Raw genomic sequence first — 27439 nt, 5'->3', positions numbered from 1 at the left:
GGAAGTACAACCTGCCTTCTTGTCTGAAAAAAAACCCCCAACCCTGATCTCATCCATCAGCGTCTCAAAAGTGAAGGAGAGAAATGGATTCAGCTTTGGCACCTGCACCTATGGATCCTTCCAAGATGTACAGGAATAAGCCTTCTCCCTGCTAAACTCAATGCTGGAGAAAGGGCAAGCATGCAGCCCTTGGCTTCCACAGCCCAGTGCCAACAATGCTGGTTGTCTCCTTTTGATTGGCTGGGAAAGAGAGAATTTGTGGTACCGTTGCTAAGGCAGCCAAATTTGTATTCTGTGCCAATATGCAAATAAGTAGGTGATTTCAAAGCCTATTAAGCAAAAAATTAGTTCAAGCTTTTACTTTTTAAGCAAACCAATCTGGTGGGAGAGGGAGATTTCCCATCAAATTACTATTTTTATTATTACTGTATTATGTTATTATTTTTCGCAGATTTGCTTCTTCCTCACTCGTTTTCTTGTCGCATCTTAGAAAGGGTATCCTAGTGCTGGAAAAGATTAAAAAGAAACAGGATGACAAAAACGATTGCTGGGGTTGCAGCATCTCCTACATACGAGAAAAGTGTTTGGGGTTGTTTAGAAAGGAAGGAGGCAAGATTAAGGTTTATTACATTAAGTGTTTCATAGCCGTGAAGCCCTTTTTTAGCTTCACGGTTGCTGCATGGCACTGAACTTCTTTCGCAGTTTTGAATAACTTTTGAGAGGAATCCTGTATCTTTGAAATAACAAGGATCCACAGTGAGGAGGGTCAAGTTCTGCAGTAAATATAGCTTTTGCCCCCAGACCACTATTCAGAGAAGAGAGAGATCCTTGGAGGAGAAAACAGCCATCCCTGCATTAATCCATTAATCAATAAACCACTCAGAATACATAAATGCTAAAAGGAAATACTGAATTTTCCTTCCTTCAGCAGGACTAATAGGTTTTGCATCCAGAGGCACTGCCTCCTTTTCTCTTATTGCTGATAACAACAAGGCAAGATAGCCTCTTTTACACTTGGGGGAATCCATACCCTGCTTTCTCTCTCTCTGCAATGTAGTTGAATTGAGGTCTCGGTCTACGCATGCGGCAGAATGAGATTACAGATGAGAAATAGCGTTTATGAATGACACAAAGCCCGTATTAAAAACATAATAAGGTAAACCTGATTCTATGATTCTCCCTGCAAATGGAAAATCGGCACATGATTGAGGAGCAAAGTTTTTTGCCTACCATGTTGATTTTCTATTTGCAGGGAGTTTTTAAGCACATAGGAGCTTTCGAAAATGGGATATCCCCCCCCCTTCCTGAAGTGGTGCAGTCCACTTTGATGCCTTGTTCTGCTGCCTAAATCTGCATCCTTTCACTCCTCTACCCCACTCTGGACGCCCACCCTACCCTGGCAGCTGCAGACATTCTGATTACTTGTTGACAGGCATTCAATACATTGCCACAGATGGAGACCCTCAACATCTGGCTCTCCAAATTGAAAACTTTCTCTCTCTCTCTCTCTCTCTCTCTCTCTCTCTGCCGTTTGCCCCTCTTGGTTTATGATCCCTCCCCAGCCTCCATAATCCAGGTCAGGAGGCTGTGACGGAGGAAGAAGTATTTTAATTGGATGCTCTCATGCCATAGGCGGAGTTCCCACTGGGTTTCCTAGTGTCACCAGAGATTGCAGCTGACCTAAATCCTTTTGGATATAAAGCAAGTCTGAGAAAGAAATTTTAAGGAGGGCTTTAATTTCCCGACTTGAGAGGGGCTTGCTGTTTGAGCCTGCCTGGAAGTCATATTCCCCTAACTTGAAAGCTCTGTTCCCCATTCTCGGATATTTGTGGGTTAGTCACAAGAGGGAAAATACTCTACACATGCACAGTGGTGCTCTTATCTTCATTATTGTTTCACACATCTCTGGGCATCTTCCTTACACTGAATAAGAACTTCTAGAACTGTTTCCCTAGCTCAATTTTCACCCTTTTTTGACCTTCCATTTGCAAATATAAGAATTGGCTTGCTGAATTAGACAAGGAGTATTTTTAGTCCAGCATGTTGTTTACTGCAGCGACCAACTGGGTGCCTCTGGAAGCACACAAACAGAGCACAGTTGAGACATCGTGTTGTGTGTTCCCAACACCTGATAATCTGATATCATTCCTCATGCCATGGAGGTTCAGTTTCACTATTATAGTTCCTGGCTATGGATAGACTTAGCTATCTTCCAGGAAGGAATTGGTCTAATGCATTTCTGTACAATCTGTACATTGCTTTGTATATTTTAGTTGTCTGTATGCACTCATCAGCGATGGCATGTTTTCTACCAGTTGCTTGTATGGGGTTTTCTGTGTATTTGCAAATGCTGCTGAATAATGCATCTCATTTCACACTCAGTAGGTGACAACCTTGTTGGGGCGGGGGTGGTGCTGTGGTCTAAACCACTGAGCCTCTTGGGCCTGCCGATCAGAAGGTCGGTGGTTCGAATCCCTGCAACGGGGTGAGCTCCCGTTGCTCGGTTCCTGCTCCTGCCAACCTAGCAGTTCGAAAGCAAGTGCAAGTAGATAAATAGGTACCGCTCCGGCGGGAAGGTAAATGGCCCTTCCGTGCGCTGCTCTGGTTTTGGTGTTCCATTGCGCCAGAAGCAGCTTAGTCATGCTGGTCACATGACCCGGAAAAACTGTCTGTGGACAAACACCGGCTCCCTCAGCCTGTAAAGCGAGATGAGCGCTGCAACCCCAGAGTCGTCTGCGACTGGACCTAACTGTCAGGGGTCCTTTACCTTTACCTTTACCTTTTTAAGTGACAACCTTTTTTATGAATAGTATTGTATTGGTCGGAATATAGGCCACACTCCCCCCCACCCCAAATCTGGCTTGTATAAAACTTGAGTGTTGCCTATAATAATCCTCTTGTAGGTAGAGAGGTCGTGATTTAAGAGCTCTCCTGGGTATGTGTGTCTATATATTTGGGGGGGGGGGCTTATATTTGGACCAGTATAGTAATAATAATTTAGAAAAGGCTTTTAATTTGCAAGGTGTTTTACCAACCATACCTTCTTCCTCTTCACAACACCTATACTGACACACTGTTCAGCCATGGAATACCTCTGCAACAGGATACATGTCTGCTCTGTGTTCCTTGTTTCGTAGGCAGATCTTGCTCTGCTATCATTTATTTATTTAAAGTTAAATAATATTTACCCTGCCCTTTAGCTTAAAAAGAAAGGCACCCCGAGCATCTTGGAAAGATCAGTAATAAGATATCCTCTGTCCTCAGGTTTATGGTTTAAAAAATAAGCTACCAAAGGGAAAACGGTTTGGGATGGAGGAGGAATATAGCAAACCCAGGCACTAATTCTTAATTACATAGTTTGTATAATGGCCTGCTGGGAAGGAAACAGCTTGAGGAGAGGGGAGCCAAAAGTTGCTGGTCTCTCCACAGAGCAGATGGAGTGGCCCTGTTCCTCTTCTCTTCTCTCCTCTTCTGCAACCTAATGATGGAACCTGATGGAGCAGGTTTCTCAGCAGAGCTGATGGTGGAACCAACCTGCCTCCCTTTCCCTCCTCTGCCGTATCCTGATGGGCCTGTTGGCCGAGCAAGGCAGCTGCTGCAGCGACTGCAGCTGCACATTTTGGCGGCCAGTTGTCCCATTATTAAGTTTGTTATTTATACATTTTGGGGTGGTGTGCCCTTTGGATTTTTTGCCTGGGCCACCCCAAAATTGGGACCCATCTCTGTCTGCAAGACCCCTGCTGGGTCAAATTAATGGCCAGGAGCTTTTGTGGTCCCTGGGCAGGAAGAGACTTTCCCTCCCCTTTGCTTCCCTTTTAGTTTGGAAGCCTGCAGGCAGGAGCCGTTCCTACTTCATCATCTGAAGCTGCCCTTACAACTGGGCCAGGCAATTTGGTCTGTCTAGCACAGCCTAGATCAGCTTTCACCAACCTGCAGATCAGCTTTGGAGCTGATGAGGGTTGCAGCACAAAACATCCTCAGGGCACTAGGTTGGTGAAAGCTGATCTGGCACAACATTGCCTACCTCTCCCTGACATGCTGCTTTTGTGTGTGTTAGATTACTAGTATCAGCAGCAGTCACAGTATTTAATGGAGAAGCATCTGATGGTGTGAGCTCTCACCTGCATCCAGTGTAACACTTCTCCTTGACATCCCAGTTCTCTATGTGAGGAGGACCTATGGAAAGATTCAGACATCTGACCAACACAAAGTCTAAAGTTGTACAGCATAGGCAGTGAACCACTCAAATCTGTGCACCATTCTGGACACAGGACTCCCCCCCATTTTATTTCTTTCCTTTGGGCTTGGGTCTGTTTGCTCTGACAAAACAAGACAGAAGTCCCCTCTGACAAGCTATTGCTCTCTTCCCAGCAGCTTCTTGCATTTCGCTCCCAGTTTCACTGTATCCCTTTTGTCTTGTTTGCAGGAGAAGAACCCTCAACTGGGTTTGATTGTTTATTGTTCTTTCCCCCTCCTCCTGCTGTCAGAGTAGTGCTAGTCTAATCCGAGGCACACAATTCAGCTGCCGCTGGTTGTTGTTTTTTTTAATTCTCTCCTCCCCACTCCACCAGCATCCAGCTTCCTTGCTTCTTCCTCCAGTCTCTGTCATTCCTTGTAGCAGCTCATCTCACAAGCCAGAATCTGGGAGATGTTCCTCTGATTTATGGGGCAGATCCTGCCTCCAAGTACAAGGGACGGGAGTGCTGGCTGAAGGTGGCTGTGAATCAGGTATACTCTCTCCAGGTGGTAGCTTGTGGCTGTGGGTGCTCTGCTTGTCTTTGTGTCTAAGCTCTCGTTGATTGTTTGATTGCTCTCTGAATATTGCTGAGAATGTGTCTTGGGAGATTGGGAGCGATTCGCGAGGAGAGAAGAAGGGTGAACTCGCTCGATCTGGAGGTAGTGCTTCTAAATGGTTGAAGCAAAGTCAAGGAACTGAGGGTGATCAGGGTTTTTGTGCCCCTACTGAAGAATAGATCCACACTCTACATTTAAAGCTACATTCACAGACATTTGGCGCACATGACTTTCTCCAGAGAATCCTGGGACCTGTAGTTTCCCCTCATAGAGCTATAGTTCCCAGCACCCTTAAACTACAATTCCTAGGATTCTTTGATAGGGGAGAACCCTGTGCTTCTAATGTGCATTGGATATGCTTTAAGCGTATGGTGTGAATAAGTTATTCCAGTTGCTATCAGATGCCTAGCTGGCTGGACATCACCCAACAGGCCAAGGGAGCAAAAGAAAGAACTAGAGAGGCCAGAGCAAAAAATTGATCAGGTGTGAGTGAGGAAGTCCTGGCTTGCAGACAGACTAGGGGATGACCTGCATTAGGAAGGGTTTATATAGAACTCCCACTGGCATCCAGTCAGAATGTAAGGCTGGGAGCCAATGAGGACATGGAAGGTCCCTGTTCCAACAGGGGAAGTTGGAGAACTTCCCATGAAGGATGAATGGCCGAAGTCTCTGTCTCTAGAGATGAGTAGAACTCGACTCCCACCTAAGGAGACAAGCACTATTTGTATAGGATAGCGACAAGTTGGTCTCATACATTGGGTGCCTTTGTTTGAACTTAAATTGAAAAATCTTAACTTCTCATCAGCAGTCCCCTAAAACATCTGGGTTCCTCTACTTAACTGCTTGCTGTTTGAAATTTTAATGAATTTTCCACTCAGGATTCATTTTCTGAGTCAGGTTTTTGCCCAGCATTAATACATTATTATTCACTCCATCACCTTTTGGCCTGACGGATTAAAAAGAAGGCCTTTGATGTGGATTCTGGGTTATTTCCCACCCACGTATGACTTTGTATGTGTTGTGCATGGGTTCCAAAATACTTTTGCAGGGAGAGGAGCTGATGAGAAGAAGGAAATTCTTTGGGCTTCTCTTTCAGAGGTGTGGTTAGTGAGGTCAGTGTGCCGGCTGAACCTGCTTGGGATATGGGTCATTTTTGCGGTTCCTTAGAGGGTTTAGCATAGTTGACTGCTGCTCTTGCATTGCCCCATCTCTTTTCTGCTTCCCCTCCATTTGGCAGATGTGGTTGTCAAAGATCACCCCCCCCCGCCCAAAGTTCGTAAATCAGAAGGGTTTAACTTTTTAACATCCCAGGAGTTGCTGGCCTGGAGAAGGCACAGGCCTCCCGCTTTAGATTTTCACCCCTCTCTTTTCCACGTACTTCTGGCACATCTGGAATGCATTTTAACCTCCCAGCTGTTGTATGGTGATAGCTTGATTACACACCGCCGGGGAAATGGAGATTTTGGGTTTTTTAAACGGTGTATCAAAAGTTTTTGCACTGCACACTACTTTTTTCAGGGAAGTCATCTGGAAGAATTCTTGATTGCCCACAGGGAGCCACCTCACAGTCTGGCTAATAATTGCTGCAACTTTTTTTTTAAAAAAAAAACACACATCAAGTTTCTAGTCCTTACTTGGAAAGCTCTTCAACTTTTGCTTTCCCCCTTAGGCCCTTACAATGACTCGTTGCTCCCAAATGAAGGCTGTGTGCACATGGAAGTTCCAAGTGGATTAAATGCAGCCCATGTATGTGTGTGCTTTTTGCTTTGCCTGCACAATGTCATTCTCATTGGAGTGGCAGCCTTTACTCCCTGCCCACATTTAATTCGTATTTTCCCAGTTTGTAGATAATGCAGTAAAGGGGGGGGGGCAGGAAATCTAACAGAAGATTGCATGTTACCCAAGTGTGGACATACTGAAGCAAATTGTGTAGACAGGAAGTGGGTTTTTCATGTGTGTGGTGACCTTTTGCTGGGTATCATCTATGCCCACATCCTCTGCTTCTGTAGGTGAGGCACTGCTTGCTGGACTGCTAGAGAGGCTGCGTGTGGCATACTTTTTTAAAAAAACAACTTGCTGTTTTGTGCAAGTCTGGTATATCAGAAAACTTGTGTTTCAGAAATAAAAATAAATAATTGGGTACCTCATATTTCTGAAAGTCAGCAGTGTACTCCTTGTACCAACTATGATGGTTGAATGCTTATCATTAAATTATCTTCCTAATGATACCGTATTTTATTGAATTACTCTGAAAAAGTCTGGTGTTACGAGTCATTAGACCTAAGAAATAGCAACTTTTCCTAAATTTATCCACAATTTTGGCCACTAGCATAATTGAACTATGTCAGTAATGGCAACCAACTGGTTATGTTGGAGGCAGCAATGTTTCAGTTTCTGGAAACCTCTGGAGGGGAGAGCGCTGTTGCACTCAGGTTTCCCATAGACACCTGCTGTTGCACTATGGGTTTCCCATAGACATCTGTTTGGCCTCTGTGGAAGTGGGACCCTGGAATAGATGGGCCACTGAACAAGATGGACCACTGACTGGCCTGATGTTCTTAACAAGAATTTTAAGGTTTGAGCTCCAAAGATTCCTGACAGCAGTAGCACGTTCCAAAAATGTCCCAAATTCACATGTATTAGGTGTGATGTATTCAAGACAATGTCAACTCAATGTCTCAAATCTCTCTCTCCTTATGTCATGTGTCCATTTCAGCAGACTTCCACCAACCACCACGAGAGCAGTAAAGAAACCGCAGAGGTCATTCGATCGGAAGTGAAAGGCAAGAAGTCTTCAAGCCATGGCACAAGCCACAAGGCCAAGAAGTCAGGAAGTGGGAAAAGCTCGACGGGTTTTGGCACATCCTCTTCCAGTGGGACATTTCCACCTGCAGGTGAAGCATGGGAAGGAACTGGGAGCCAGTAGGGTCAGCCATGACAGTGGGCTTCAGTCCATTAATATAAATTGAATAGGACTTAGTTGGATGCAACCTGATAGTAACTAGCCATATGAATGTAAGTGCATGCAATTAGACATGCTAAGTCTTCTTTTCAGTTGATGCATTCAGTGTGGGGGGGGGTCCCCAGATGTTTTTTGGACTACAAGTGCCATCAGCCCCCAGCCCACACCGCCAGTGGTCAGGGATGATAGGAATTGTAGCCCAACACAATCCAGAAGGAACCACCTTGTCCACCTGGTGGGTTTTGCCTTTTCGATTGCAGTCTTCGTCAACCATCCAGCAAGTGAGAAGAGCATCTAGTTTTTTTCAACTGTTGAGCAGTGAGGCTTTCTCCCGCGGTTCCTTCTGCACCTTTAGGCATTTTGCAAGCAAACAAATGAACACGTAGACTTAGATCTGTGACAGCTATAGCTCTGATGCCTCATCTCTGCCTGCTTAAGGTTTCAAGATTTCCCTTGATCCCCTTCCAGGTACCTCATGCAGCTCCTTGCCCTTCTCCCAGGACTTCGTAACCTTCCCAAAGCTGGAGCAGCAGCAGCAGCAGCAGCCAGAGGAAGAGAAATACCACAAGCCTGTCTCTTCCTCCTCGTCTTCCGCTCATTGCTCCCCATTGAATGAAGGGCAGAAAAGTGACGTCTTTGAGCAAAAGGTGATCTTCTCGGGTTTCGGCTCCATCATGCGCTTCTCCACTTCGGCCATCAGCCAGCAGAGGGGGCATGATGCTTCCCCCGTGGACTACAAGGTCTCCAACTCTATTGGGGGCACCTCTGGCGGGAGTGGCGGCAGCAGTGGCGGCAGCCACAAACGGATGCCGTCCCTCAACGTTGAGGAAGGAGAAGTCCTGAAGGAAAAAAAGCACAAGGCCAGCAAGAAAAGCAAGCATGGGCCAGGGAGGCCCAAAGGGAGCAAAAACAAGGAAGTCCCGGGTGCCCAGCTGGTTGGATCCACAGCTACGTCGTCTTCGCCCTTCTCCGGGGGGTCCCTGGTCAGCTCCAGCATCGGAGGGTCCTCTCGGTCTTTCAGCCATGCAGCTTCCCTTCCGTGCCTCAGTATGGAATCTCCGCTTCTGGGATCAGGTAGGTACCACAGCCTCTAGGCAGGATGCTGCATATCCTATTGGTTTTGGCTTCTGGTGCAGAGTTCTGAGGCTCTCAGCTTGAAAAAACAAAAGAAAAGAAACCAAGAGTGAAGGCAGGTATTTACGTCTATCTGTCTAGAGAAATAAGGGACGTGGGTGGCGCTGTGGGTTAAACCACAGAGCCTAGGACTTGCCGATCAGAAGGTCGGCGGTTCGAATCCCCGCGATGGGATGAGCTCCTGTTGCTCAGTCCCTGCTCCTGCCAACCTAGCAGTTTGAAAGCATGTCAAAGTGCAAGTAGATAAATAGGTACTGCTCCGGCGGGAAAGTAAACAGTGTTTCCGTGCGCTGCTCTGGTTCGCCAGAAGCGGCTTAGTCATGCTGGCCACATGACCCATAAGCTGTATGCCGGCTCCCTTGGCCAATAAAGCGAAATGAGCACCGCAACCCCAGAGTCGACCACGACTACTGGACCTAATGGTCAGGGGTCCCCTTTACCTTTACCTATCTAGAGAAATATGAAGTGGTCGCAGTGGGTTCTTTACCCACAGAGCGAACCTGACATTGCAACTCTGTAAAATGCAAGCAAACACACAAGCAAGTTGAACAGCCTCAGTCTCGCCTCTGTCATTATGTGTCAGATGAGCTGCCTGCTTTTATAGGCAAATCTGTATGTGTGTGTGTGTGTTGGAGATGACATGCATGCTAGCCAGTAGGCAGTCAACGAAGTCCAAATATAACCCGTGCCAGAGAAGCTGTGATAAAAAGTTGCAGAACTTCTCATTACCCCATCGCCATCGGTGTTCACCGCAGTGCTGGGTAAATTTGTGTGTGTTTTGAGGGTAGCAAAGGTGCTATCAACCCTAAGTTTCCAGTCGCCATCCAAGTCCTTAGTAGCTGTGAGGATAAGGTTTGCAACAAGGATAGTAATACTGAGAGAACAGGATACTAGACTAGATTGACCTTTGGTCTAATTCAGAAGGGCTGTCCTTACCTTGCGATATCTCAGGCTTTAAAACAGTGTTTCCCAAACTTGGGTCTCCAGCTGTTTGGGGACTACAACTCCCATCATCCCTAGCTGGCAGGACCAGTGGTCAGGGATAATGGGAATTATAGTCCGAAAACAGCTGGAGACCCAGCTTTGGGAAACACTGCTTTAAAAGACACATTAATGAAGGACAGGGTCATCAGTGGCTGCCAACTATGATGGATGTGTTCTGCATCTACTGTTGAAGGCAGTATGCCTCTGTAGACCTGTTGCTGGGAATCAGAACTGAGGAATAGTGCTATTGTACTTAGGTCTGGTTGGCTTTTATGAGAACAAGATGTTGGGCTAGCTGGCCCTTCTGTTTGATTCTTATGTTCTTACCTGGTGAAATCTCAGAGCCGCTTCCTGCACTGTTTGTGGCAAGGCACCCGTGATGTGTGTCAGTGTGATTTCTTCTGCGAGTGCAACAAGCCAGCAAACCACAAGCGCATCTCAACTTCCTGAGCCAGGTGCTTGCAGCAGAAAATATGTTTGCACTGCTAGCCTCAAAAGCCAGAAGGCTGCTGAACCACAAGCAGGACTTCCAGGAGCTGGGGGGTGGTCCTTCTGAGCTCTGTGCTGTTCCTTGAACCCTCTTCTCAGTTAACAGAAACGGAATCTGTTTTGCAGCACTTGTGCAATGGTGGAAATGTGTATAGAAACATGGCCTAGAGTCGGGTATGTCCTTGTAAAATGAGGGGTTTGTTTCTCTCTGCCCCAGAGAATATGCTTATTCTTCCCCAAGTCCTTTAGTGTTACTCCAGTTGTGCTTTCAGGCAGTAGCTGTGCCGGTTGTTGCTCACTTGTATTGCGGACTCTTTGTATCTAGGCCTATTCATCATGTCAGCCTTTGCCTCTTCCTTTATTCCAGGTGTGGAGAAAACTTGGCCTTCTGGATATTGCTGAACTACAACTACAAATCAGCAAGTGTGGCCAATGGCCAGGAATGATAGAATTGTACTTCAGCAACATTTGGGGGAGGCAAAGGTTCCCCATACTTGTGAGGGTGGTTTTTTTTTTAACACTCCCCTGTGCTGTGAAACCCACAAAAAGTCCTCCCCCCCCCCCAAGCTGCTGCTTGACATGGAAGGGAGGCTGTCATTGGCACCAGTGACAGCATCTTTCCCATGCCAAATAGCAGCTGGGGAGGGTATAGGTTGGTGAAAAATAAAACAGGGCTCTTACACCTTTAATAGTTATCAGTGGAAACTGAACCACCAGGGCAAATGGGGCATAGCCCCACCTGTCTCAGCCAGCTCTCATCTGTCTGCGTTCTTACTTACATCCACTGTGGGGGGGGGGTGATTCCTGCTTGCAGCAGCTTCCTCTTGTCTCCATAGTCTTGCAGCAAGGAGGAAGATTGGAGCAAAACTCTTAATTCATTGGCTTTGCCTGCCATTGACTCTGGCACCACCTACTGCTGGCCTCCTTCCCCCCCACTCTTAACTGGTTGGGCACCGATACTTATGCAGGAGAGGGGATTTCAGCAGATGTTGTTCGGCATGCATTTTGCAGCTGCTGAAATTCCCTGCTGAAATTCTTCTAAGCAAGAATTAAAGGTGCGGGAGCCTTGGCCTCACTTGCCCATGGTCACTCTAGGGTGACCTTTCTCAGCTTTGGTGCCCCAGATGTCATTGGACTACAACTCCCATCATCCCTGACCGCTGGTCCTGCTAGCTAGGGATGATTGAGAAAGGCTGCTCTAGGGCCACGAACTTATTTTTCTCCATGTCCTAATCCCGATTCTACAGCCTCCCCACCCCGTGATGAACGCTGCACACAAACTAGGGCTAATGCACATGACTGTGGTGCCCACATCCCAAGCCACATCCTCATGGCAGAGCAGCCCGGCTTCCAAGCATCCCGGCATTGCGGCGGAGTGGAATCGCAACACCTGCACTTCATTTCCCTGCCAAGTAGCGATCCCATTACACGCTGAAGGACGTTCCCAAAAGTGCTTCGTCAACACACCCATTGTGTGTGTGTTTGAGACTGCCGGGAAGCGAGGCACTGTAAAAAAAAAAACACCTTTAAAAATCCCACCAGCAACACCTTCCTGGCAGTGACACTAATGGCAAAGAAGGGGCAGCATCAGCAAAAAAGGGTTAAAGGGGAAGGAAGTGGGAGGCCTGACCTGGGCACAGCTGATTTGGCATGCTCTCATCTCTGTGCCGGCTTGCTATTCAGGTCACATGGACAGATGAGAGGGTGGAAGGGGAGGCATAGGAGGCGTAGCTGAGCTCTGTGTCATTCCCTGGTGACTGGCCTTTTGCTCTCATTGCTTTGGGGCAGGGGAGGGGCCTGCGGAGTGGAAGAGAAAGAGAAACCAGGATGCAATTATTTCTCAGGGAGGAGCTGCTGCAAGCCACACACGCCTACCCATAATCGTAACCTCAGGCCATACGGATTTTCCTCCCCTGTTTCCCTCACTCCCTTGAGTTCAAAGGAAACAGCCTTTTTTGCGTGAGGTGGGTCTGCCTGTCAGCCCATAATCCAGGCCTACTAAGGGCGAATTTTTCCTCACACAGCTGCAGCTAGCACCAGCCCCCTGATGAACTTCTTGCGATAGGCGTGCTTGCAAACGTGCTTTTTGTTGTCGTCGCGTTCACACATTACATTTTCGGTGGCCAACAGAGATGTTGCAAGTGCGCACTTAGCAGGCACAAGTGTCTAAACCAGAGCTTTCAGAACTTTTCATGTTGGTGGCACACTTTTTAGACACACATCATCTTGCAACATAGTAATTCAGTTTTACTAGCAAACCAGAGGTTAAACTAACCCCTTACCAGCCCCGGGAGGAGCATTCACGTGACACACCTACACACTCTAGCCAGCACACTAACATATTGCAACACACTGTTTGGAAAGCTCTGGTCTAAAGAGTGTCCCTTAGAGTGCTGGCGGCATCATCCTAAATGGAAGTGAAGATTCCAGCAGATACCTACCCATTTGCTAAATTTCTTTCTCTCCCATTCTCTCTCTCATCCCCTCCCAGTCCCCATTTTCTGCTTCTTGTGCTGGTTGCTTACCTAGGCAAGAGTCATCCAGGTGGGTGGAATATAAATGTAGTTTTCTCATCTGCCAATATGGAATCGAGAAGTAGGTGTGTTCTCTTCTCAGTTCAGCAAGGTGGCTCGGCTGTGGTGGGCTGGATCAAATACCTAGAACAATATTAAATCTGCAAATATTGAAGGCAAGAGGGTTTGGTAGGCAGTAAGTGGAAAGAGAAGGTTCCTAAGGGTTTCCTAGATTTTGCCCTCCCACCTAAGGCTATCGCTACAGGCTGCTTCAGCCTCATGTGGCTCAAAGTTGTGAGGGACATGCTGCAAGGACATTCCTAGGTGGAATGTGCTAACACTTGGGAGATCTCTGAAGCATGCACCAATGTCAAACATGTTTTTAGACACTTATGTTTCTAGCATGGACAATTCGGGTACATGGTGCATAAAAGTGGCCATCACAGGAGACCCTGGGATCCACCTCGTTCTTTGAGTGAAATTGAATCAGTTGGATGAGTGGAATTGTGCATATGTAATTTATTACTAAGGAACTAAGAGAGGGGCAGGTCAAATTTAGAACTCTCTTCAAGCAAGTGACTACCGTATTTTTCGCCCTATAGGAAGCACTTTTCCCCCTCCAAAAATGAGGGGGAAATCTGTGTGTGTCCTATGGGGCGAATACAGGCTTTCACTGAAGCTTGGAGAGCGAGAGGGCTCTCCGGCTTCAGGAAGCTATCAGCAAGCCTAGGGAGCCCGCGGGAGTTCCTGCAAGGCTCCCTAGGCTGCGGATAGCAGCCTGCTGCCCGGCGCGCAGGGCGCCCTGAAGCAGAGCGCCTCTTGTGCCGGGCAGACATCCGCAGCGCGGGGAGCCCTGCGGGAGTTCCCGCAGAGCTCCCCACGCTACGGATAGCAGCCTGCCGCCCGGCGTGCGGGACGCCCTCAAGCAGAGCACCCCTCGCGCCAAGCAGACATCCGCAATTTTCCTTTATTTTCCCCCAAAAAAACTAGGTGCGTCCTATGGGACGGAGCGTCCTATGGGACGAAAAATACTGTATCTCTCAAGCCTCAAGGATTGCAGACCTGATACTAACTATAGTTTAGGGATTGTAAACGGGCACATAGATTCCTCCTTTCCCTTGATCTGTGTTCTCACGCGCATGCAACGGTTGACAACTTTAGTTAAAATTAAGCTGGCAAAACTTAATTTTGAAAAGCACTAAAAGGTGTCAGCATCTGAATAACATTTTTGGTAGTTTCCAAATATGACAGTTTTTGCCTGGGTCCCATTAATTATCAGAGCTCACCTTTTGTCCAGACTTCTATATTACAATAATAGTACAACTTAAATAGTTTTTTAATAGAGTTTTTGAATATTCAGGTTTTCCAACACATCACATACACTATTTTGTAGTCCTTACAGCAGCCCTGTAAAGTAGGCCAGGATGCAGCCCAATAGTTCAAAATGTGCTTTGGCTGTATATTGTTGGGTTGAATGATGTGCATGCCAACCTCCTGGTTTGCAAAAAGAATAATAGAAGTGTAGAGTTAGAAGGGACCACGGGGATCATCTAGTCCAACCCTCTGCAATGTAAGATTTTTTTGCCCAACATGGGGCTCGAACCCACAACCCGGGGATTAAGAATCTCATACTCTACCAACTGAGCTATCTGGGGGCACCAGGGCTGAAACTATCATGCAATGTAATCCTGTGTGCATTTACTCAGAAACAAGTCCCACTGTGTTCTGTGGGGCTTACACCTGGTAAGTATGTTTCGGATTGTAGCCTGCATCTCAAGGCACAAGACCTGAAAAGCCAATCCCTGACTCCACCCCAGGAACTCACAAAAAAAAAGAGAGCAGAATTTAAAAACTGGCTGCTGGGTTGGGAGGGTGTGAAATTGACTAAGAATTACCCCTCATTTTGACTTGAGGCTACTCAGTTTCAGCTTCCCACCCAACCTGCAAGGAAGTCCCCTTTTGGCAGACTGAGCTAGTATTACAGTGAAGATTTATGTATGGGGTCTGGTGGGGAGGAAAACAGAGCTTGCAGTGAATTCTTCAGCCGCAGTATGAGCCTGGCTTTCTCTCAGCACCACAACTGAATTGGCAGACATGCATAGCAGTGAATCAGCTCTAGGCTAGGTTGTCATTTATGGCTCTCTGGCCATGGTTCATGCAGAATGTAGTTCTTTTTCTAAAAAAAAAAAAACCACACAAAAAACCCCCAGCACTACAGAAATGTTATCCACTGTTTTGTTTTTGTTTTTAAAGGGTAATGGTGATGGAATTGTAGAATCCTAGAATTTCCATTTACAAGAAAGGAGGTTCTGACTGAACATCAGGAAGAACATTCTGACAGCAAGAGCTGTTTGACAGTGGAGTGGTCCTCCTTGGGAGGTTGTGAACTCTCCTTCCTTGGAGGTTTTTAAGCAGAGGTTGGATGGCCATCTGTCACGGGTGCTTTAGCTGAGATTCCTGCATTGCAAGGGGGTTGGGCTAGATGACCCTTGGGGTCCCTTCCAACTCTACAATTCTATGAGTCTGTTCCACTGTCAAACAGCTCATATAATATTATTTTTAGTCAACTGTTAGAAAACTCTTCCTGGTGTTTATGCAAAACTACTCTGGGGGTGGAGGAAAGGCTGTTGGTGATGTCAGAGGAGGCCAGCCATGCTGTATACAGCGTGCTTCTGGGAACTGTTTTGTTCTGAGATTGATTCTGGAGAGAAATGGTTCCATTTGGGTTAGATGCAATGAGGGCATTTCTAGATCAGTCTCATTGCTCTACAAACCTTACATCTGTCTTTGCCCTTAAGAGTCACCAAACAAATTGGGCATTGAAGGCAGGAATTGTATAATTAAGTCATCGGTAATCTCATGAATACTGTCCAGAGGGTTTCTGTCCATTCCAGAAAGTACTCCAGACCACATTGGTCTGAATAGCTGGGGAAAACAATGTCATTTCCAGAATCAAAACATTGCAGTTTACTGGCCCGTCTTACCCATTGAGGCTAGTGGTGCGGGGCGCCAAGTTCTGGAGTGCGCCACACGAGAGTCCAGGGAACACTGAACAAGCGCACTGAGTGAGTGAGGGTGCGTGCACCACTCCCGCCGAGCGTCGGCTCGGCAGGAGCGGCGCACGTGCCCTTGCTCGCTCAGCACAGGCCTGCTTGCTCGGTGTGCTGCCTGCCATGGCCACCATGGCACAAAGCGGCCAGCTGAGCAAGGAGACTCCGCGTCCAGCCTCTGCTTCTTTCCCGCTGCCCGCCTCCTCCAGCCCTAAAAAAAGGTCAACTCTGGGAAAGGGGGGATCTTTGCACCACGGCTCTGGCTGTTTATTGGCTGAGAGAATGCCTTATCTGGAGCCCACATATCAGGCAAGAAACAGAGATGCATTTGTTGTGCTGTGTGCTATGCTGTGCACTGGAAAAACCCTCAGCCACAGTTGGTCCAATTCTCTAAAATGGGAACAATACTGGCGTGCCCTAAAGGGATTGTTTTGGGAGGATGCAGAAGGAAAGGAAAGGTTGTCAAACCATCCTGAGAGAGAGGAGCAGAGGCAACGTGGGAATTCGAAACAAGCAGCTATAGGCATCCTTTTCCTTGGTGCCTGTCCATCTCTTTTCACGTCTTGCTTTCATTTCTTCCTGCAGGGATCTATACAAGCAACAAAGATCCAATTTCGCACGGAGGCGGGGTGCTCCGGACAGTGTGTAGCACTCCTCTCTCCTCCAGCCTCCTGGCTCATCAAGGCACTTCGTCACTTCCCCCGCTCACCCGCTCTCCCTTCGCTAGCGCCATCCCAACCGCCTCTTCTTCCTCCGTCTCCACAACCCAGGTAAGCACTTCAAGCATCAGTGCTCGAAGTCATTTCTGTGCACCGAGGGGGGGGGTTAAGTTCCCAGTGCTTTGCGCCATCCACTCTGGCATGGGGTACGTTCTAAAGGACAACTGTGCTGGTTGGGACTGATGGGAGTTGTGGTCAAAACAACACTGGAGAGCACCAGGATGGGGAAGATTGATGTGTGTAAAAGGGTAAAGAAGTTAAAAGGCATCAAACAAACAGAAACAGCCTAGGGCTTGACTGACCTCTGTGGAGCGTGATTTGTAAAATGTGAAGCAAACAAGCGTGGCTGCTTCTCAGGGTCTGGGTAACTCCCAAGTCCTCATTGTTCAGGCACGCTGCTCCTGCTGCTTGCCGATTTTGCTGCTTTACAGTTGGCTAACTTGGAATATGCAATACAGAAAACCTGCTGGCGAATAGCAGTATTCAAGTGGCTGGGTGCACCTTACCATGCTAGGCTGCGTGAGAAATGTCAAGAGTGCCGTTCTTCTTGGTCTGCAGCCCTCATGGTAAATGTAGGCGCTCATTTTGATTTGCAACTTGTACGTACATTCATTAACTGGACTCTGAAACCACTGCTGTCTCCCGAGTAAAAGCAAAACAAATGCTATTATTCTTTGATGGTGGTGAACTGAAGCAGCAATCCAGAAAGCTCTCTCATAATTCCATCCTGATGATTCAGCATCCAAAGCTGAAGCTCTCCCCATTGTTCTAAAGGTAAAGGTACCCCTGACTGTTAGGTCCAATCGCGAATGACTCTGGGGTTGCGGAGCTCGTCTCGCTTTATTGGCTGAGGGAGCCGGTGTACAGCTTCCGGGCATGTGGTGAAAAAGAGCAGCACACGGAAATGCCGGTTACCTTCCCACCAGAGCGCTACCTATTTATCTACTTGCACTTTGATGTGCTTTGGAACTGCTAGGTGGGCAGGAGCTGGGACCGAACAACAGGAGCTCACCCCGTCTTGGGGTTTCGAACCGCCGACCTTCTGATTCAGCAAGCCCTAGGCTCTGTGGTTTAGACCACAGCGCCACCCTCGTCCTATTATTCTAGTCTCTGGCTAATTTACATGCCTCTAGGTACCCCACCAGCAGCACCAATTTCACCTGCGTTTCCTGCAGAAATAAAATGGTTTCATTTTAATGAAGTGTCCCTTCAGCCACATGAGACTGAAATGCTTTGAAGCTTCTTTTTAAGACAGAGGCCCAGATGTCATCTGTCTGCTGCCTGTCTGTTCCGCTCATCCATTCAGCACCAGCCTAAGCTCTGATCAGAAGTTTGGAAAAGATGACTCTTAAAATGAAATGGCTGTTTTTCTTTTCCCTTCTTCCTTTGTTGTCCGCACCTCTGCAGGTGTTCTCCCTGGCAGGATCTACGTTCAGTCTCCCTTCCTCGCATATTTTTGGAAGCCCCCTCACTTCTGGGCTGTCGGTCAATCCTCTGCTGAACCAATCTGAAAGCAACCGGACAGGTACACAAACCGGAAAGTTTGAAATGATCTCCTTATAGAAATGTCCTTCTGAAAGTCAAGGCCACACTTGTCTACAAGGTCATCTCCTTCCCTTCTTCCCCCTGCTGCTTAGTTCCAAAATCTTTAGATCTGATAAGGTTTCCACACACGAGGGGAAATGTGATGGGTAAGCTAGGAAAAAAAGTTTCACGTTTACTCCTTAAAAAAAGAAAAATGAAAACATGCCATTTACAAAGATCAAGCTGTTTGTTGTATAAATACAGCAGGCAAGCTTCAGAAATATGACCTGGAACCCTTGGGAAAATACGTGCGCATGCGCGGTGAAAGAGAGAGACCATGTTATGGAGACACAGTGACTGCACCAGCCTGCCATCTGGTGGCATGTGGGAGTAACACCATTCCTTGAGACAGGAAGTGGTTATGTTGTTATGGCTGCACTGAGCGTTTTCAGTTGTTAACTGGAAGGTTTAAGAGGCTTTGTTTTGAATCCACAGAAGGCGTAAGACCGTGTAGTGTAGAATGTTAACTGTGTAACTATTGAGTGCAGGACAGTTGTGGGTATGCAGAAATAAATGGGAGCTGAGTTTTGAGAAACTCCAAATTGAGGAGAACTTAGACTTATAAGATCTGTGATTATAATAAATAATATCAGGGTTGAATTCACTTGGGCAAAATTATGTTAATGTGGCAAATCACCCAGGGATTTTGCAGGCCTAGACACAACGATAGACCTGCTTCTATAAACTGTGGTCTTCCCTTTTAAAACTGGGAGCCCTTTTTTAACAAGCAGAACAGAGGCATGGGGAGAGCTAAACTTCAATCCCTACTTGAAGCTTACTTCCCTAGAATATGCCCTCCCAGATGCCCTCCCTCTTTGATACTGGATGTGGAGTGTCCTTGGAGAAAAGGGCAAAAGTTTTTAGGCTTTTAAGCAGCAGATTTTAGTACAGAATCTGGGTTTGAACAAACAGTAGTGCTGCATCATGTCTGGTCAGGTCTTCTGCCGTTTCAAGCGTTTGGGGGTAGTGTTGGGGAGGTTGTCTGTAAATAATTTTTTTAAGCCACTATATATATTTCCACTTCCAGAAGCAGATTTGGAAGACTGTAATTTTGTCTGCCGCGGGTCATCACCACAAGAAAGTCTTTCTTCCATGTAAGTTTATTTGCCTGAAATGCTGCATTGGTGGCGGGGCGGGGGGAGAAAAGGAAAAAATGCACTGCTTAACTAGCAAGGATAAAATAATAATAATAATAATAATAATAATAATAATAATAATAATAATAATAATAATAATAATATCATCATCATCATCATCATCCAGAGATAGGGTTGCACCACACAACAGACTAATAGGGAAGACAAAACCAATGGGGGCATGACAGGGTAACTAACATGTTTCCTTTCTCAAATCCTCATTGCATGTGGAGAGAGTAACTTTTCTAAAAAGATACCCTTGAATAGGCAGTGCCTGGTGAAATTTCAGGTGCAAAGAAATGGCAGGGCAGGGGGTGTTGACAAGGTGTCTCTCTGTGGCTGGTGATGCCAAATAAGCAAAAACATATGGAATCTTTATAATACATGCAGAATTGAACTTCTTTACATCTCGCAGTCTTCCAGCTGATGTGGAGTTCTGAACATGAGACAAATGGACTTAATAGCTTGTTTTAGGAGGTGTGTTGACTGTCCTTCCCATTCTGACAACACTTTCCCGACCACTCTGTTCCCTCTTCAGGTCCCCCATCAGCAGCCTCCCCACTCTCTTTGACCAGACAGTATCAACGAGCAGCGGGCAGCTGGAAAACGTTCCCCAGGCTACACCAAACATTGAGCAGCTCCTGGAGAAACAGGGCAATGGAGAAGCCGGTGTTAACAGTGAGTCGCAGGAGACCTTGTTGAACTATTTGCCTTTGCTCAGGGGCTAAGGATGGGGGCAAACCTCACTCATGTATGCTTCTCCCATCAGGCAATCTCCATGCTGCAGAAAACTTCCCCTGCTAAGGCTTGCTTGGGGGTGGGGAGGTGGCATTCTGATACCATATGTCAACAAGCAAAGCAGATGCGCAGAGAAGAGGTTCCTTTATTAAAAAAAATAGAATGAATGAACCACTTGTCCCAAACTGTTGGTTCATGCGAATGTTGGAAAATCGGACCTCACACCTCTCAGACCTTTTGACCTCATTCCTGACCATCATGGAGTGTAGGGCCCCAAGTTGCAGGTGTGCTATGATGGTTAGAGCTTTGGGTTCAAACCATGGAGACCTGTGTTCCAACGCATCCCCCAAGCCAAGAATGTTTTATGACCTTGGGCCACTTATTTATTTCCCAGCCTACTCCACAGGGTTGTTGCAAAGGGGGACAGGGGCGGTCCAATGTGTGCTACCCAGCACTTCTTCAAAGAAAGGTGGGGTGAAAATATAATAGGCGAATGAATGAGGGCTCCTTTCTGTGCAAATCAGAGGGCAGAGAATTATGGGCAGCCTGTTGGCTTCATTGATTGTGCTCCTTATTTTACTGCCTCCTCCCTTTCGTGTATGCTCTAACTGTGTCACTGTTGTTCCCTCCCCACCCCTCTCCACTCCCGGCCCTTCTTCGTTGTCTCTCCTCCCCCCGGCCCCCTTCCCACCCACGTTTTCTGCAGTTGTAGAAATGCTCAAGGCCCTTCATTCGCTGCAGAAAGAGAACCAGCGCCTCCAGGAGCAGATCATGACTTTGGCGGCTAAAAAGGAGCGCCTGCAGCTTCTCAACGTCCAGCTCTCTGTCCCCTTCCCGGTGGTCACCACCAGCAACGGCCCTGCAGGCCAGGCCCAGTACATCCTGGCCTCCAATGGTATGGAGATGAACTCTCCCCTAAGCCCTGCCTGACTGTTTCTTAATTCCTGACAAGGACATTTTCCAGTCATGGCATCCCATTTATGGGATACCGTGCTTTTATGTCCCTCAACTTCCTTTTCCTTAATCTTAACTAAGAGGGTTTTCAGCTCCTCCTCAACAAAACTTTATGGTTTCACCTTGACCTTTTTTGGTTCCTCAGCCACTTTGCAGACAAGGAATGTCAGAAATCAGCATATATGGTGGTTTCTGCACATGCTGAAGAGGGAAGTGAGGGGCAGATGAGGCTCATCAACCTGGGAAGGTAACCCATCTAGGAGAAGGAAAACTCTGATCCTAAACCACCTCTGCCTTGCAAGTTATCTTTGAGAGAAGAAAAGGCTAAGGAGCAAACCCTACACAAATCCGCAGTGAAGTCCCTAAGATGGTTGGATGGTGCCTTGTGTGCCTCCTTCTGGCAACTCCTGCAGCCAAGCTGGTGCCAAACGTATTGCTCTGCTGTCCTTTGGACCACATCAGTGAGGCCAAGATGAGAGTCTTGTCTGGGCAACCCAGGACCTCCATACACACTGCCCAGGCTTGTACCTGGAGAGGTCACTTTGGTGCAGCTAATGCAGCACCTTGACTTCATCCCCAGAGGCGCACTCCATTGTATCTTGAGACAGTCAGATGCCAACAGCATACAGTGGTGCCCCGCAAGACAAATGCCTCTCAAGACGAAAAACCCACTAGACGAAAGGGTTTTCCGTTTTGGAGGCGCTTCGCAAGACGAATTTCCTATGGGCTTGCTTCGCAAGACGAAAATGTCTTGCGAGTTCCTGCGGCGTTTTTTTTTCTCCCCCCCCCCCTTTTTCTAAGCCGCTAAGCCGCTTATCTGCTTATCTGCTAAGCCGATAAGCCGCTAAAAGCCGCTAATAGCGCTAATCCGCTAATCCGTCAATGGGCTTGCTTCGCAAGACGAAAAAACCGCTAGACGAAGAGAATCGTGGAACGGATTCTTTTCGTCTTGCGAGGCACCACTGTATATATCTCAAAAGAAAGAGGCACAGACCCAAGACATTCAGTGTGATCCAGAAGCTCTTAGCCGTCACCTTGGATAGGGTGGGCTAAGCTGGGCTAATTCGGAGATACAAGGTGCTCTGCAGCTGTGGAGATGTTCTCTGGAGAGGCTTCCTGATTTTCTCTTTTTCCCTCTAGCATGCAACAGCGACTCGTTGAGTATCAGCAAGAGCCCTCCTTGCAAGAACAGCTTTGGCATTGAAAACTCGCTCTCCACTTCCTCCGAGGTACGGAGCATCTCTTTCCGTTCTCCCCACTGTTGCTTATTGGAACTTTAAACCACCCGGAAGCAGCTCCTCCATGGCAGATTTGGAGTGCCATGGAGCGTGGCCGAGTGGCAGGCAGACCAGCCAATGGGGAATATCTCCTGCAGCACCAGCTGCCATGAAACCAGTGGGAGCTGTGTATGAGTGTGGCAGCACCCTTGTGTGGCTTCCATTCATTTCAGCAGGGGCTGGCACAGGAGACCTCCCACAAGGGTTACACACACACACACACACACACACACACACACACACTCATTAGCTTGGGCATTAAAATGCCATCCCTGTTGTCAGCAGTTTGGACCTGGCAGATGCCAGATGTGCTGGATTCAGTCACAGGCAGCCCCTGGGTAGGATCCCTTGCGCACCAGAATGATTCTCCCTCCTTTCTCCTCCCTTCTCACAGGATCCTCACTCCGGCTGCCCCAGCAGAAGTAGCTCCTCCCTCTCCTTCCACAGCACGCCTCCCCCACTGCCCTTGCTGCAGCAGAGCCCTGCCTCCCTCCCGATGACGACTGGGGTGCAACAGCCGCCACCAGTGAACGGCTTGGCCAGGGCAATGGGGACTGTCCACGGGGGAGGCACCCCTGCCAATCATAGCCTGGTGGATGGTCTACTTGGGAGCCTGGCGGGAGGGCAGCAGGTACCCATCAACGGCATCCTGGGAGGTCTGAATGGAGCAGTGGCCACCCAAGCCCAGAATCCCCTCTTGGTGCAAAGCAGTGGGGCCCCAAACCTGCAGCTCTCCAGCAGCCAAAGCAGGTAAGGCTCAGGAAGGAGGGGAGAAGAGGGAGGGAGGAACAGATGGAGATGGGTTTGCAGTGCCTAAAGGGGCTCTACTTGGCCAGAGTTCTGCCACACATTACAGAAAAGCATTTTATTGGTGAAAGCTTCAGGGGAGGTGGCTGTCCCCACCTACTCTGCCGGGCTCCCGGGCGTTTGGCTTTCACCCACACCTGCTGTTCCTGGTTGGCCTCCCAGATTTAATTACATGTGGTGTGTTTTGCAAGGTTTGTGCATACCCCTGAGCTATATCATCCAGGCAAGTCACAAAACGATGAAAAGGCATCAGTGATGGAAGCAGGAGATGCAGAGATGTGCACTCACCTTAAAGCAGGAGTGGGGAACATCAGGCCCGGGGCCAAATGCAGCCCTCCAAGCCTCTCTATCTGGGCCTCAGAACTCTCCTCAAGCTATGCCCCTCACTTATCCTGCTTCACACCTAGAGTACTTTTGCCTGGCTGGGATGTCTCCTTGAACTCTGGTCTGGATGGAGGATAGAGGGGGGGAGGTGTATGAACTTGCCTACTGTACAAACATAAAGCATAAGTCCATTGCCCTGCCCACTTTTGTGTGAAAAGCATTCTCCACCCCTGCCTTGAAGTGTAGTCCAACCTGCAGTTTGGAAAGATCCAAACTAGGGCTCCATGCACCTTGCAGTTCTGTGACTGCAGGAATTATACCTGGGTGCAAGTAAAAGGGAAGAGAGTTTCTAACCTTTAAGGCATATAAGAGACCAAAGGTGGGGGAAGGAGACACAATAAGGGAAGCATGACAGCAGGTGAGCAAGACTCATGCCTTCTCTGGACCGCCAGTTTGCATCAACAAGGCCTGGTCTCTTGCCATAAGGCGGTGGGGAAATGAGTGCTCTCCTGGATCAGACCAAAGGCCTAGCTAGTCCTGCATCCTGTTCTTACAGTGACCAACCAAGTGCCTCTGTGGGAAGCGCCCGAGGGCAGTGCAGTGAGGTTGTATAAGAGACATGTCGTACGTTCCCTCCCGTACATGAGGCCAGGTGAGGGAGCATGCCTGGCATGCCTCCTAACGCAGCCAATTTTCAGTGCCATTGGAAGGTGGCAGAGTGGGAGGCAGGCAGATCTGACCCAGGGGACACAGTGAACCATTAAGTTCTTCTCAAGCCCTCTTTAACCCAAACAGCACTCCTCTTACCTCAGCTCTTGTTTGTTTTGGGGAGGTTCCTTAGGCTGAAATTAGAACCAGAGGTGTCAGTTGGCTTTTCTGTCTTGAGCGCCAATGTTTTGGGGCGTGGCCCCACTGTTTCTGAAGATAGCTCTCTAACCCCACCCCCCCTCGACGCTTTGTCCCTCTTACCTTTCTCCAGCATGGCCAGCACAAGCCACCTGACTGAGCAGCAGCAGCAGCTCCTCAGCCAGCATGAGCTCCAGCTCCAGCAGCTGCAGCAGCTCCTGACTTCGCAGCCACTCAACCCAGTAAGTACCTCTGCTCTGGTTGGCAACTCCTGCCCACAGTTGTAGCAGGCAAGGGGGCTAAGCAGCTGATGAGGTGCCTTGGCTTCTTACACTTGGGAGGCTGGGGTGGAAGTTCCAGGAAAGGATGAAAAAAGCCTGGATCATCTGGGGAGGACAAAGATTGGCGTGTGGAGGAATTATGAGAGAGGTTCATAACATTATGAGCAGTGTAAAGACAGTAGGCAGAGCAGTGGCTCTTGAACCCTGGGGGGGGTGCACCTCAAGAAAGATGAAATCCCATAGCGTAGGATCCTGATTCAGGCAGAGCCTTCCTTCCTGCTCCAGCCCGTGACTGGGGTGGCAGACCTAAGTTATGGGAGCACTCCTTCCCCTAGTTCTTCTCTCCTGTTGGCGTGGAGGGAGAGCTGCCAAGATCCTTCTGCAGCTGACCTTTGCAATTTTGTCTTCCCAGGAGCAGCAGGCTTTGGTATTCCAGATGATTCAACAGATTCAGCAGAAGAGGGAGCTGCAGCGGCTCCAGATGGCCAGCTCCTCCCAGCTGTCCATGACTGGCCTCAGGCCGGCTACCTCCACATCCCTCCTCCACTCCAATGCCCCTGCAGCTTCAGTTGCCAACAGCAACCTCCTGGCCTCCATTTCCCCTCAGCAGCTTAATCCAGCCAGTTCCTTGATGGCTTCCCCATCACTCAGCACCAGTGGGAACAGCCTGATGTCAGCTGCAGCAGGGGTAACTATCCCACCTGTCCTCACTGCACAAACCAACCCTTTCCTCAACCTGCAAGGTGACAACAGCAGCCAGAAAGGAATGGTGGGTATCAGGCCATCGCCTGCCAACAGCTTAGCTGCTGTGAGGTCACGGAATGTTCACAAGTTTTCTCCCAGCTAGGGGGGAAAGGGTTAGCTGCGGAACGACGGCTGCTTTGAAGAGAGCAGGAGATAATTTTGACTAAGTGGGGAGGGAATCTACATAATCTAGGGACAGGTTGGATTCTTTCAGAAGGAAATGAGAGGTGATAAGGGGTCTGGGTGAAGGGGAGATGAAGGCTGGAATTGCTAGTGGGAGAGTCTGTCTGAGACAAGGATGCCAGCAGCAGGGAGCTAAGCAGGGAAAGTGGCTGAAGGAAGGAGGGTTAGAGTAGGCAATGAACTAAGACACAGAGACCTCAGGGAGCACTAGATGGAGAAGAAAGGAGTAAAGAAATGTGAAGATTTCATAGGAAATTGAAGTGGGCAGGTGAATGGCCTTCAGGCTTGCAGGGCTATTATTGTGGTGGATGCTGCAATTTCCTATATTTTTCTTTTTCTTTTATTGCTCTTGGACACGCAACTGGTTTAGACTGTCCTGTGCTTCTTCCTTTATCTTCATGTTTAGGGCATGAACGAAAAGGGAGGTGCCCCAGTTCAGGACAAAGGTTAACTTGGGCGATACCAGGCTGCTCTCTGCTATAGGAAAGCAATCTGTGCCTGAGCCACGGATCCCGAGACGTAGAGCAACCACATGCAAGACTTCAGAGGGAGTCTTCCTGCCATGGGCAGAGCAGTGCCAAGCAAAGGTGCACCAGGAGTCTACGTTCCTCGGTTCTGAGCCCGTCGTACTGAACCCTTCCAAAGGAGGCAGGTTGAGCGAACACCCAGCTCCCTTGTCAGCTGTGTCTGCGATGTCGCACTTATTTCACAAGAAGTTGCACTCCCAAGGGGAAACGGTGAAGCAGTCTGCTGATCAGATACCTGAAGACACTCCCCTCGAGGGTAGGATCAGCTAATCGGACTGTGGCCACCTGGTCCTGGAAGGAATGCTATCTTTGCAGAGCAGGGCATTTTCCAAACCAGGGATAAGGAATCCAGCAAGGCGCAAGGCAGCGGAAAGGTCCAGCTGCGGCAACAGGGTGGAGCTTTTGAGGTCTCTGATGCACAAGAGGGTGAGATTCGGAAGGCGTTACTTGGAAACCCCACGCAGGAATCCTGTAGTGAGAGAGCCTGGAGGTCTTCAGAAGTGCACATGGATGAGCCTTTCTTAGTGTTTCTGCTGGGAGAAAAAGCCACTCGGTTCTCCCAAATCTCCCACAGCCAGGGGTCTTTAACACTGACCTGAAAGAAACAACCCCTCGCTTTCATGCTTATGACCCTTCTCTTCCATACCTTCAGGAGGCTTTGTTAGGTGCCCTGCAGTTAACAAGGCCATTGCAAACAATCACTGCTCACCATCAAGGTGCTTTCCAGCCCCTCCAGAAAAGGACCTTTTCCTACTCCGTCAGACCAGCCACCCAAAAGCCAACAGCAAAGAGGCAGGGTGGAGACTTCATCTAAGGGCAGGAGCTGCTCCTTCCACCTCCAAAGCAGCTCCGTTCTGGTGAAGGAACATCTTCCAGCCCAGTCAAAAGCTCTACGCTAAATCAGCTCCTAGCTGACAAGAGCATTGGTCTTCCCACCAGTGTGAGCCCTCTCCCATCTCCAGGGAGTCAGCTCCATTCTCCTTTAAGCATTTTTAAAGGATGTTGCGATGAGGGGAAATGGGGATCCAAGTCAGATATCCTGAGGAATCCCACCCAGACTTGCCTCCATGTCATTGCGGGCACATCCCAGCCACCTCTTCCAATTTGCACTATTTTCAAATGGTGCTGGGCATGTGATGATGACCACAGGAATGGCCACTGCTGTTCAAATTCATCTCCCCCCTCCCCTGTGTGCTTTTTGCTTTTGTTTCTTCTTTTTCTTTCCTTTTTGAAAAATACCTGCCCCACAGATGAGTTGGATGCTTGAAGTAAAGGGGGGCGGGGAGAGAAATCACAGCATCTTTTCAAGATTTCATCCTTTGGTTTGTTTTGTTTCACGTAAACAGATGTACCTGGCTCCACATTTTGTGTGTGTGTGAATGTGCTGTAGGGG

The 27439-nt window shown here is 48.3% G+C and overlaps 1 protein-coding gene across 6 annotated transcripts in view; it reads left to right on the top strand.

Moving 5' to 3' along the window:
- Positions 1 to 27409, top strand: part of MLLT6 (MLLT6, PHD finger containing) — a 91106-nt gene extending 63697 nt beyond the window's left edge. For 2 of the 6 annotated variants that reach the window (XM_081837659.1, XM_081837657.1), the window contains exons 9-20: positions 7514 to 7688; positions 8225 to 8830; positions 16512 to 16696; positions 18053 to 18170; positions 19257 to 19323; positions 19904 to 20043; positions 20810 to 20998; positions 22198 to 22286; positions 22729 to 23084; positions 24445 to 24553; positions 25005 to 25361; positions 25926 to 27409. In XM_081837659.1, coding sequence (XP_081693785.1) covers positions 7514 to 7688; positions 8225 to 8830; positions 16512 to 16696; positions 18053 to 18170; positions 19257 to 19323; positions 19904 to 20043; positions 20810 to 20998; positions 22198 to 22286; positions 22729 to 23084; positions 24445 to 24553; positions 25005 to 25361; positions 25926 to 25970 — 2436 coding nt within the window. In that variant the 3' untranslated portion in view covers positions 25971 to 27409. Of the gene's footprint in view, positions 1 to 7510; positions 7689 to 8224; positions 8831 to 16511; positions 16697 to 18052; positions 18171 to 19256; positions 19324 to 19903; positions 20044 to 20809; positions 20999 to 22197; positions 22287 to 22728; positions 23085 to 24444; positions 24554 to 25004; positions 25362 to 25925 lie in introns of all 6 variants that reach the window. The other 4 variants (XM_081837656.1, XM_081837655.1, XM_081837658.1 and 1 more) reach the window with 3 other exon arrangements.
- Positions 27410 to 27439: the final 30 nt, after the last annotated feature.

Source organism: Podarcis erhardii, assembly GCF_964252035.2.
Source record: "Podarcis erhardii genome assembly, chromosome: 13".
NCBI lineage: Eukaryota > Metazoa > Chordata > Lepidosauria > Squamata > Lacertidae > Podarcis > Podarcis erhardii.
This window is presented reverse-complemented; position numbering and strand designations above follow the sequence as displayed.